General features: G+C 36.4%; 2 protein-coding genes across 2 annotated transcripts; both read left to right on the top strand.

Annotated features, from left to right (window-relative positions):
- The first annotated feature begins 4,538 nt into the window (after positions 1-4,538).
- On the top strand, positions 4,539-4,931 carry LOC145593960 (uncharacterized). The gene has a single exon (XM_081650315.1). The coding sequence runs from the start codon at positions 4,539-4,541 to the stop codon at positions 4,929-4,931; it is 393 nt and encodes a 130-aa protein (XP_081506441.1).
- A 4,580-nt stretch (positions 4,932-9,511) lies between these two features.
- On the top strand, positions 9,512-11,565 carry LOC145593959 (uncharacterized). The gene is made up of 4 exons (XM_081650314.1): positions 9,512-9,658; positions 9,741-10,040; positions 10,134-10,250; positions 11,068-11,565. Exons 1-4 carry the CDS (start codon positions 9,512-9,514, stop codon positions 11,563-11,565), a joined length of 1,062 nt encoding a protein of 353 aa, XP_081506440.1.
- The last annotated feature ends 1,789 nt before the right edge of the window (positions 11,566-13,354 follow it).

Raw genomic sequence — 13,354 nt, 5'->3', positions numbered from 1 at the left:
ATATTTGAGCTTAAATTTACATTTTTGCCATTACTCTTGGAGTGATCTCAGCTGTTGGATCTTGTTTTATTGAATGGTTGTGATGTATTCTCATATATGATAGATTTCTCATATAAAGAGCTATTCTCATGGGATCCCTCCCATATATATATATATATATATATATATATATATATATATATATATGTAATTGAGGTCATGTGTGAACCAAGGTGAATAATACAAGTAGGAATTAAGAACCAATCTAAGCCATTAATTGCGCTCGATCTTATGGTTCACGTTTCACCCGCATTTATTGATGACATTTTCATAATTTTGCGGTTTTATAACTTTTTTTTTTTCCAGTTTTTTAACTTTTAAGGCAATTTCATTTACTTTATGACTGATTTTATTTACTTTTACTAACTTTTTATTTACTTTTTAGAAATAAAATTGGAAAACACTTTACAAAGTTGAAATATTACGAAAATGTCATTAATGACACGGGAAGCATGTGAGCCATCTGGTTAACATGATTTAAGGACCTAGTTTAGTTTCTAGTTCTTATTATAACTTGGTTCTATTTATATATTTTTTTTTGACAATAGATTTTTGAATATATATCACCTTCACTAACACGGTGGTTACACCTCAGTTAGCCGTTGGCTGTTGACAAAAACGGGCAAGTAATCGTTACTTTGGCGTGGCAAAGGTATCCACATTATTATATTTATTACTTTTATTTCTTTGTACTACACTACTACGTATATACAGGTAGATTTTTGATAGAGAGTGCTACTCCCGTTATTTAATTAGATACAGTAGAAGCTGTAGAACGCAAGAGTAGCAGCGTTCCAATAATACGACTGTGGTTTGTTGTCTATTATAGTATTTTATATTTGTATAAAACTACCTAACCAAGGTCAATTCTAATACGAAGTATTAGCCAATTAATTGAACGGTAGTAGTAGTAGGACTCAATATTCGCCAATTCAACGCCGACTAGGTAGCTTTCTCGGATATGAAAATGACCTTTAATGGAAAACCTCTTGGAGGAATCCTAAGGGCATGTTTCCTGGTCCCTTCAAATTGGGAAATCATCTTACAAGTTACAACTACACAATGATGAAGTACATGCTCATTTGATAAAAGACTAACTTTAATATATACTGAGTCAAAAAAAAATTAATATATACAAGTTAATGCGTGTGTGTAAAATAAGAAATCTATTACGAGTATTATTTTTTTGAGGGAAAAATAAGAAATCTATTACTCTATTTTTGTGTTTATTTATAATAATCTTATATACTTTCTCTGTTTTTTTAATACTTGTAATACTTCTCTTTTCAAGTTTGTCAATGTATTATTTTGATCGTTAATATCTTTAATTATCAATGTTTAAGAATTTTCAAAATTAGATATTATGAAAGTATAAATCAAGACGAGTCTAACAAGATCCCACATGACAATATTTTTCCAATCCTATCAATCATCAAAGTCAGTCAGATTAAGATATGTGAATAGTGTAAAAGTTAAATTGTTGTAATAAGTAAAAAGAAACGAATGGAGGAAGTATAATTTAAGAGTCATTTAACGAGGAGACTCCAAAACCCCAATGCTAAACTTTCATTCACTCCCCCTCAAACCTAAAATCCCTCCAACATACCAACAATCTACTTTTAAAACTAGTCTTAAACCCTTGAGATGCACGACTATTTATTGTATCGTAATTTTTTATTAAAAAAATATTACTAACATAATACGGGATTTCAACATCATACTTAATGAGTTCATATAAGCAAACAAAATGTTTGTCTATTTTCATTTTCGTTGTAAATTAGGAAGTAAAAGAAAAAGTAAATATTACTATCGAATCTTATAGTAATAGGAAATATTATAACAATAGTGTTAGTAATTTTAAAGTACAATACACTTAAAGTATGTCATATTTAAACAATATGTCATCTATTATATTATAGTTACAATTTATAAAAATTATTCAACAATTTATATAGACATCTTGTACTCCACAGTACAAATACATATAAGGGCAACATTTTTTTTTTAATTTCATTGTTTTGCAATATATATAAAATAGAAGAAACATATATATATATATATGCCTACCTAAAGATAATTTGTAACAGAATTTGAACTTCACTCACTATGTCCACAATGACCTTTTTGCATGCAAATCAACCATAGCAATTGTGTTAAATGTGGAAAACAAATGTTGATACTTGATCATACATAATTGAAACTTTAAATATGAATGCATTATCGAAACTTTAAATATAAAAGCATAAGCAAAACTTTAAATAACAAATTTTGATCATACATAAGTGAAACTTTAAATATGAATGCATAATGAAATGGAAATAGAAAGGAATTTACTGTGGGTTTATGAACAATTAACTTTTCTTGAGATAATATACTGATTTTGGTTTAGCATATCTATATATATATTTTTGAAAAAAAAAATGAACTGATACTATGGTAAATTTGTGAAGGTTTTTTTTTCTTTTGACAGAGAATTTTTAAAAAATCGTATCATTAAAATCTATAAATTTTTTTTCCAAAACATAAATTATTTTTTTTAAATAAAAAACAAAACATGTACAACGTATTTAATTAGTACTCGCAGTGAGTATTCACTCAAAAAAAAAAGGGCTTTTTCTTTTGACAGAGGATTTTTTTTTTAAAAAATAATAAAATAATAATTTAAAAAAAAATAGTAGTAGTAGTATACATAGAAACTTGGATTTCCTATTATCAAATACCTTAGGAACACAAGTCATTGCATTGTAACAATAAAAAAAAAAAAAAAAAATGTCTATAACAAGACTTGAACTTGAAACCAATAAGTATTACTATGCAAGTCTTACCACCTTAGCTATCCATATATTGTGTAAACTTAACCAACACAATTATAATTAACTTGAATAAGATGATTAGTCCTTAGTTGTACTATTCGTTACATATCATAGGATAATTTAACAACTTTTATTAAATTTTGTTACAAATCTTAAATATAGTTCTTCTAATACAAATCTTTTTTCAAAATATTAAATTTTGAAGATGATTTTCAATATGTTAAGCAAAAATTAATCGAACGTTAATTACAAACTACCAACTCGGGGCATCGCCCGAGCCACACACTAGTTTAATTTAATAACTGAACTCTAAGTTTAGCTATTATTGTTGTTATCATAAAAAGCAGGCAATAATTGATTTTACGGAGTTATAAATGAGTTCAAAGGGTATTTATACTAATAATTAAGAACTTCTCTATACTTTTTAAATTATTCTAATTGGTTTAATAGAACTTATAGAAGTAGTATAAAATAATTCAAATCGTATTTTTATATTAATAAGAACTTTACGGTAAAGGTTACACATACAATTGTTGTATGTGGGTCCTACATACAACAACAATTATGTTACTAAAAAATCTACAACGTTACCAAAAAAATATATTAGGTCATCAATAAATATAAAGTTTATTACTAGTACTAGAGATAATAAAGCCCTATTCAACGTCACTAATTAATGAAGAGAAATGTTATTTTGTATACAAATTAAATAAAGCCCTGCAAGGCACTTCTAAATCTCTCTCAACCCTCCGTTTATACAGCCTCATGTTTCTAGTCGTTTGACTGAGTAAGCAGGATGACAATCAAAGCAATATGATGATCTGGCAAAAGTTACTGTTCTCGTTATTTTCAAAAAGACCACTAGATTGACATTTTTGGTTAATCAAGAAGATTAACTGGGCATGCTTTTTATATCATCAGCAACCTCAAAAGTTAGCATCATATCGTCGTGAATGTATGCTTGATATTATACGTGTCATCTTGCTAAGAATATGCTAACACGAATATTAAACAATAAGGCAAACTTTGTCTTATCTCTTTGTTCACATCCCTTTCCTTCTTTACCAACCCTTGAACCTTTTTTTTTTTTTTGGAAACAACCCTTGAACCCTTGTTCAAATGCAACCAAGCAAATGATTTATGCCAATATGACACAAGGAAGGTTGGTATTTTGTCTTATCTCTTAACTAGGGATTCTACGCATGCGATGCGCGCAGATAGCTAGTCTTTTAAGGAGAATTATTATCAGTGGTCTTTATGTCTTATGCATATTTGCATGATATTTTATTATATCTATTTGCATAGTAATTTTTAAGTACTTGTTGATGAGACGAATTAAATAAATTAAACAAGTCATCATGTAATTATATATTTTTTTAAAAATAGAGAGCCTAAAAAATGCTTTGAATATTGAAATAAACACAAATAATTAATCAATTTTGGTTATTCAAGAGACAATTTATTGAGATATTATCATATATTTAGAATATTTAGATTTATTTCCATATGTTTATCTTTATTCTATTTTAGTTAATTACCTAAGATCCTACGTTATCTTGTGATACGAGGACTAGGAGTTGTATTGATTATATATTCCCAATTGCGATTAATGAGGGGGCAAGCGATTATCTTTCTGATTCTTCATGGTATCAAGAGCAGGATATTTTTTTTTTCTAAATTATAATCATGTCCGGCGACGGTGTTCCACCACCGCCACCACCACCACCACCAATTAAAATTGAACCCAATTCTCCATATTTTCTGGGTCCTCAAGACAAACCTGGAGACTACATTACCCCTACTCGACTTACCGGCGACAACTATGATGCGTGGGCTGCCGATATCCAAACTGCCCTTGAGGCACGTCGCAAGTTTGAATTTCTTGATGGCACGATTACAGTGCCTGAATCTCCATGTACAAAATCGGATTGGACTGCCATCAACGCAATGTTGATTTCTTGGCTCTCCAATACGATTTCTCCGGAAGTTAAATCTTCCCTGTCAAAATTCAGAGAAGTAAAGCCGTTTTGGGATCATCTCCAAAAGCGTTTCGCTCAGACCAATGGCCCCCGTATATAGGGATGGCAATATTAAGTGGATATCCACGAACCCGCTCCACCCGCTATAAATAAATGGACGAAAACCCGAATTAAATGGATGAGAAGCGGGTGACGGATGAAGCGGGTGATGGATCGGATCGGATGTGGATGATACTTTTTTCACCCGCTAACCATCCACCCACCCGTTTAACATATATTATATTTTTTAATCTAAGAATTTTAATAATAAAATATGAAATGTGCAAGAAAATTACTTTTTTTTGTTGCAAATTAATTTTTCAAACAATATATTGTTATTGTTTCATTTTGTATTAATAAAATAAAAAAATTATTGTACAAATAACCGAAAATTAGAGTTTATGTGAGTTTTTTTCTACTTTAATACTCATCCATTAGTCATCCGCTCCACCCGTTTCATCCGCGGATGATGGACGGACGGATATGGATGATGGGTGAAGCGGATGACGGATGGATGTGGATGGATTGATTAGAGTAATGGATGGATGCGGGTGAAGCTCCACCCGATTCGAATCCGATCCATTGCCATCCCTACCCGTATACAGCAACTTCGTTCATCAATTGCTCGGTGTGAACAGAGTAAAACCATGCCTGTTTCGGTTTACTATGGCAAATTACATGCCCTTTGGCTCGAATTAGATCACCACGAACCATTAATTTCCTGCAAGTGCTGCTCTTCTTGTACGGCAGGGAGGCTTCATGAACAGCGCCGGGATCAATCAAGGCTTCATGATTTTCTGATGGGCCTTTATTCGGATTATTATGCCTCACTCCGTTCTAATATTTTATCTCAGGATCCCTTACCTAGCCTCGACAGGGCGTATCAGCTGGTGGTTCAGGACGAACGTGTCCGCAACGCAAGGAAGGAGGCCGAAGCCAAGCCGACAGAGGCTGTGGGCTTTGCTCTCCGGGCTCATTCAGGTGGTCGAAGCTCTGTTTGCTCGCACTGCAAGAAACAGGGGCACGATTTTAGCTCGTGCTGGTTTAAAGCTCCGTGCCCTCACTGCAAGAAGAAGGGCCACGATCCGACACGATGCTTCGAGGTGGTTGGTTATCCCGCAGGTTGGACACCAGGGCCGAGAGAAGGCTCGGGGAAAGGGGGAGCTCGTGCTAATATGGCAGCAGCAAGGGACTCTTCTAGCAATGCCGCAGCTTCCTCGAATCAAGTGTTCACTACCGAACAATGGAAGGCACTCTCGGGGTTTATTGGTAATACAACTATTCCCGAAAATTGCCTACATGGTAAGTTTGATGATTCTTGTTGGATTATTGATACCGGAGCGACTCATCACGTTACCGGAAATTATTCTTGGTTATTTGACACTCGTTATATTGAATGTCCCGTTGGGTTGCCGAATGGTGACTGCGTTCTTGCTACTTTGGAAGGATCGGTCAAGTTATCTGATCAAATTACCGTTACTGGAGTTCTTTATGTGCCAAATCTTAATTGCAATTTGCTTTATGTAACTCAACTTAGTGATCAATTAAATGTTGTTGTCTAATTACTCATATATGTGTGCTATACAGGACCGACTGAAGCAGCTGATTGGAACGGGACTTAGAAGGGACGGACTATATTATTTCTATGGCAAACCGAATGTGGTGCAACGGGTGTCTGTGGTTGAGGCAACATCAGATTTGGAGCTTTGGCATAGAAGAATGGGTCATCCTTCGGAAAAAGTGGTTAAGTTACTTCCGCATATTAGCAATAATAAAAGTAGCTTAGATAAAAGTTGTGAAGTATGTTTTCGTGCTAAACATCATAGAGACAAATTTCCCTTGAGTGAAAATAAATCTTCTAGAATTTTTGAGAAAATACATTGTGATTTATGGGGTCCATATAGACACGTTTCGTCATGTGGGGCTCGTTATTTTTTAACTATTGTTGATGATTATTCTAGAGCTGTTTGGATTTATTTATTGATTGATAAAACCGAAGTTTTTCAGATGTTTATGGCTTTTGTTGCTATGGTTGAAAGGCAATTCAATCAAACAATTAAAATTGTTCAAAGTGATAATGGAACCGAATTTAATTGCTTGATTGATTTTTTTATTGCAACTGGCATAATTTTCCAAACCTCTTGTGTGGGAACCCCTCAACAAAATGGAAGAGTAGAACGAAAACACAAACATATTCTTAATGTCGGGAGAGCCTTGAGATTCCAAGCTAAATTGCCTATTTATTTTTGGGGTGAATGTGTTTTGGCCGCTGCACACTTAATAAACCGAACTCCAACACCCCTTCTCCAAAACAAAACTCCATTTGAAATACTCTTCAATAAACCCCTTTCCTTTGATGCTATTCGTACCTTCGGTTGTTTGTGTTTTGCTCATAACCAAAAGACTAAGGGGGATAAGTTTGCTAGTCGGAGTCGAAAGTGTGTATTTTTGGGGTATCCGTTTGGGAAAAAGGGGTGGAGGTTGTATGATCTTGAAACAAAAGAATTTTTTGTGTCTCGTGATGTTAAATTTGTGGAAGAAATTTTTCCGTTTGGATGTCCGGATGATATCAATATTGATGTGAGTATGCATGATATGGGGGAAGATGTTCATAATGATTTTTTGGAAATTTTTGAGCACGTTGAAGCTTGTGACACTCACGAGACAGCCCACTCCGCAACCCCCTTGCGGCATAATGCTGCTGGCCGCAGGGAGGCTGCGGAGTCCCCTACCCCGGAGCAGCAGCAGGCCACTGCCAACGCTGAACAGCAACAGCCTGCTGCCGAGGTGGCTGGACAGCAGCCAGCGGCCACTGCCAACGCTGCTGAGCAGCAGCAGCTGCTAGCTGAGTCACCACAGCAACCCGCCATAGAGCAGCAGCGCAGTGACCCACAGCAGCCCGCCACTAGCACCACATCTCCCGTAGCCCAACAGTCCGATATGGGGCGCGAATTTCGAGAAAAATACCGGTCTGTTTTGCTTCGTGATTTTGTTACTCACTCGGTTTTTGCCAATAGTCCGTCTCCGTCTTCCAATCAGTCTTCAGGTACTCCTTATCCTTTAGCACACTATATACATTGTGACAAATTTTCTGTGAATTATCGGAAGTTTATTTCAGCTGTTGTTCAAACTAAAGATCCGACATCTTTCAAAGAACACTACAAGAAATAGGTCATTTTGCGACGGAAACCTTGCAACGGACTACAAATCCGTCGCAAAAAGGGTTAATTTGCGAGGGAATAAATTCCGTCGCAACTTTGCGACGGAAACAAACTTTTGCGACGGAAATTCCGTCGCAAAGTTTGCGACGGAATTTATTCCCTCGCAAAAGTTTGTTTGCGACGGAAATAATCGTCGCAAAACAATATTAAAAAAAAAATTAAAAAAAAACATTTTGCGACGGATTCTGCGACGGAAATTCCGTCGCAAAAAGTTTTTAAATTTTTTTAAAAAAAACTGAAGTTTCGCTGAAGGAGAGAGAAAAAGAAAACGAAGAACAGAAAGAGGAAAGCGTAGAGAGAGATAGAGGAAAGCGTAGAGAGAGAAAGAAAATCCGGCCACTTCACCGCCGCTGTCGCCACCGGAACGACCGGAATCCGGCCACTCACACCTACTAACGCCCACCCCCTCCGTTCACTCCCACTCACGCGCACTCACGCCCACCCACGCCACCCCCTCCGTTCAAGCCCACTCACGCCCCTCCGTTCGCCGGCGGTGTGCAGCCACCACACCACCCTCCTTCCGGCAGCCGGATTTCCGCCACAACACCCTCAAATCCCGGTGAGTATTCCACTATCCCCCTTTGTTTTTGTTTTCAATTTAATTTTAATGTAAACCCTAACTTTTTCTAATTATGTTTTTTAATTTAATTTGTAACTAAATTTTATTATTTAATTACTTGTGTTTAGTGTAGTGTAGTTTAATTTATATTGCAATGTTAGAATTAGTTTAATTTTTAAGATATATTGCAATGTTAGAATTAGTTTAATGTATGTTAGTTTAGTTTAAAATATATGTTAGATTAGTTTATAATGTATGTTATTTTAGTTTAAAATATATGTTAGTTAGTTTATAATGTATGTTAGTTTAGTTTAAAATATATGTTAGATTAGTTTAAAATATATGTTAGATTAGTTTAAAATATATGTTAATTTAAAAATACATGTTAGTGTATGTATGTTTATTTGAATGTGGGTAATTGTGTGTTAATTATATGTGTTTCATCACTTGCTTTAAACTTGTTTAAATTAAACAATTATGGTATGTATGTTAATTATATATGTTCACTAAGATTTGAAAGCATTTGCATCTTCTTATTCCTAGATACCCGTTCAAGACATACACATTAGGAGTATGTCTTGAATAGTCCCCGGTTGGGACTGTCCTTTGACGTTTAATCTCACTTTAGGTGGTGAATGTATGCAATGTTTTTGATTCTATGGAATATCTTGGCGTCTCATTTCTCTACAATGTTTTCTGGGTACATATGTTGGTGTGTTTAATTACCTACATCGTGTACTTGGAGAACTGTAGGGATATGCTGTCGGATTTTCTATAGAATTGAAAACTAGGCATACATTCACTAGTGAGATAAGATGTCCAAGGATGGGTTAGGTTGGAGTGGTAAGGACCCCTGGATATATGTCATCTAAAACCTCATGTAGGTTTGATAATGACGCTGTAAAGGGGAATGTCACTGATGTAATTCAAGGCTACTACAAAGCTCCTTGGAAGAACTACAGCGAGGTTGAAGGTCCCACCAAGGAACATTGGTTCACCTTGTTCAAGGTATAAGTTTAACTTATAAATAATAGGTGTCATAAATTTAACCAAATGAATATGTAACTAATAGAGTTTTTTGTATATTCAGCAACATTACAGTTGGGCACCTGCTTTGGAGGGGCAAGTGCGTAGGGCGTTTGATACTTATGCTGCAACTCGGTTGCGACAAATGTTCTACAACGTCACTAAAAGGATGGGAGGGAGAAAGCCAGACTGGATCTCAAAAGACATCCACAAGATGATGATGGATATTCCCCAAGTGGATGACGTTTACAAGAAGAGGTCAGCACAGAACAGATTGAACCGACGATCTGGCTCTATGGATAATGAAATAGAACCGACCCATTTTCAAGGTTCCATCTCTGCGGTACAACATGCAAAAAAGCTGGTAAGTTGTTGTATAAAAAATTGAATGTACGTATTTATATGTGCTTAATTACATTTGTATCTAATAATACTGTTCACTTGTTCACATTGCAAGGCGGCAAAGAATCAAGGGAAGCTTCCATCAGCACCTGATCTCTTCTTGCATACACACTTCAAGGAGGTGCCCGGGAAAGGGAAGGTTCCTGCGAACAAAAGAGCGAAGGAAATTGCGGTAATAACTAGTTTTCGCCCATTTTCAAGCCACTTGTTTCCTATATTGCCACTTATGAACTATTTCAAGCCTCGAACTCAAGTAACTATGTTAGGTAGGTGTATTATGGTCAAAATAAGCTCATTTGATAACAAATGTGAGAAATAGGCAAGTTAGAACCAAAAACGCCCCATTTTCGCCCATTTTTTCTAGTTTTAGGACCTAGTGAACCTATATTGCCACTTATAAACAATTTCAAGCCTCAAACTCAAGTAACTATGTTAGTTAGGTGTATTAAGGTCAAAAATAGGTTCATTAGATAACAAATGTGAGAAATAGGCAAGTTAGAACCAAAAACGCCCCATTTTCACCCAATTTTCCTAGTTTTAGGACCTAGTGAACCTATATTGCCACTTATGAACTATTTCAAGCCTCGAACTCAAGTAACTATGTTATTTAGGTGTATTATGGTCAAAAATAAGCTCATTTGATAACAAATGTGAGAAATAGGCAAGTTAGAACCAAAAACGCCCCATTTTCGCCCATTTTTTCTAGTTTTAGGACCTAGTGAACCTATATTGCCACTTATAAACAATTTCAAGCCTCAAACTCAAGTAACTATGTTAGTTAGGTGTATTAAGGTCAAAAATAGGTTCATTAGATAACAAATGTGAGAAATAGACAAGTTAGAACCAAAAACGCCCCATTTTCACCCAATTTTCCTAGTTTTAGGACCTAGTGAACCTATATTGCCACTTATGAACTATATCAAGCCTCAAACTATTGGTTCTCATTCTTTATTTTTATTTCTGCATTGTATATCCTTTGTTTGTTACAGGAGGCGTACCAACACAGACAGGAGGAATCAAGAACCCAGGGTTCCCAACTGTCTGAAAATGAAATTTTCTTTGAGGCGGCTGGTGGTCGTAATAAGAAGGGTCGTGTTAGAGGTCTTGGTGTTGGTGCTGACTTGTACTACGGCACATCTAGGGGACGAGGATCGGGTTCTTCCAGCCAATACGTACCGTCGGTCATAACTCAAATGCAGGAAAACTTCCACAAGGAGTTGAATGAGAGGGTGGAAGCAATTGAGAGCCAGATCGATAGCCGTGTGGCGGAACAGCTCGATGCTCGAGTGGAGGCTCGAGTGGCAGAACGGATGGCTGAAATCGAGAGGAAGAACAAGGAGTTCTTAGAGGAGTTAGCCAGTAGATTTACAGGATTGACCACTCCTTTCACTTGTTCTACGATTCAGCCTCAGATTCGAGACCCCAGGAACGACCCGGGTGGTGGTGGTGGTGGTGGTGCAGGCCAAGGACAGCCAGCTTGTGTTTAGTTAGGTGTCATTTTTCGATTTTTGTATATGGATGACATTGTAGTTTAAAAAATTATATCATGTACCGTACTTGGTAGTTACGGCTACGTGTTGTATATATTTGAATTATGTTAGGGCGTGGACTTTTTGACTGAAATTATTTTAAATGCACGTATTTTATTAAACAGGATTGCATGAATACAGGTTCCAGGAAAACAAAACAAAATACAAAAAAATTAAACAGGATTGCAGGAATACAGGTTCCAGGAAAAAAAACAAAATACAAAAAAAAAAAAAATTAAAATTACAATAACTTTGCGACGGAATGTAATTCCGTCGCAAAATGGAGTATTTTGCGACGGAATTACATTCCGTCGCAAAATTTGTGACGGACTATTCCGTCGCAAAAGAATCCATTTTGCGACGGAAATACATTCCGTCGCAAAATTTGTGACGGAATATTCCGTCGCAAAATGATTCCTCTTGCTACGGAATTTTCGTCGCAAATGTTGTTTTCAGCTACAACTACCTTTCCGTCGCAAAATCCGTCGCAATTCGTTTTGCGACGGATATTCCGTCACAAAAGGACTGTTTGCTACGAAAGTTCGAGCGACGCCATGCCTGTGACGGAAATCCGTCGCAAAGTCACTTTGCGACGGAATTTTGCCAGTTTGCGACGAATTATTTCCGTCGCAAAACGGCCCTTTTCTTGTTGTGGAAGCTATGCAACATGAAGGGTGGCGTAAATCCATGAATGAAGAAATTCAAGCTTTAGAGAACAATGGTACTTGGACTTTGGAGCCTCTTCCTCCAGGTAAAAAGGCTCTAGGGAGTCAATGGGTCTATAAGACCAAGTTTCTTGCCAATGGTGAAGTTGAGCGCCTTAAATCTCGTTTGGTGGTATATGGGAACCATCAGAAAGAAGGCGTTGATTATGATGAGACTTTTGCTCCGGTTGTTAAAATGACGACGGTTCGCACTGTTCTTGCTATTGCGGCCGCCAAGAATTGGGAAATCCATCAAATGGACGTTCACAATGCATTTCTTCATGGTGACTTGGATGAAGAAGTCTACATGAAATTACCACCCGGTTTTCAGTGTTCCGATCCCTCTTTGGTTTGCAGAAGTCACTCTATGGTTTAAAGCAAGCACCTCGATGTTTGTTTGCTAAACTCACCACAGCCTTAAAACAGTATGGTTTCAAACAATCTTACTCTGATTATTCTTTATTCACTCATACTACTCGTGATACTCAGATTACAGTTTTAGTGTATGTTGATGATTTGATTATTTCTGGGAACGATTCCGCTGCATTGAATGTTTTTAAGGCATATTTGAGTGACTGTTTTAAGATGAAGGATCTAGGTTCTTTAAAATATTTTTTGGGGATCGAAGTGGCTCGTAGCTCTGCAGGTTTATTCTTATGTCAACGGAAATATACTCTGGATATTATTTCTGAGACAGGTTTACTAGGCGCGAAGCCTAGTGGTTTTCCCATGGAGCAAAATCACAAGTTGGGGTTGGCAACTGGTGATTTTCTTTCTGATCCAGAGTCTTATAGACGGCTTGTTGGTCGTCTGATTTATCTTACTGTTACACGACCTGATTTGGCGTATTCAGTTCATATTTTGTCTCAGTTTATGCAGCAACCTCGTAGTGAACATTGGGATGCTGCAATGAGGGTGGTTTGTTACTTGAAAGGGACTCCCGGTCAAGGTATTTTGTTGAGCTCTGATTGTGATTTAAATCTGCAAGGTTGGTGTGATTCAGATTGGGCTGCTTGCCCATTGACTCGTCGTTCTTTATCTGG

Source organism: Chenopodium album, chromosome 19 (assembly GCF_948465745.1).
Source record: "Chenopodium album chromosome 19, dcCheAlbu1.1, whole genome shotgun sequence".
NCBI classification, from domain to species: Eukaryota; Viridiplantae; Streptophyta; class Magnoliopsida; order Caryophyllales; family Amaranthaceae; genus Chenopodium; species Chenopodium album.
This window is presented reverse-complemented; position numbering and strand designations above follow the sequence as displayed.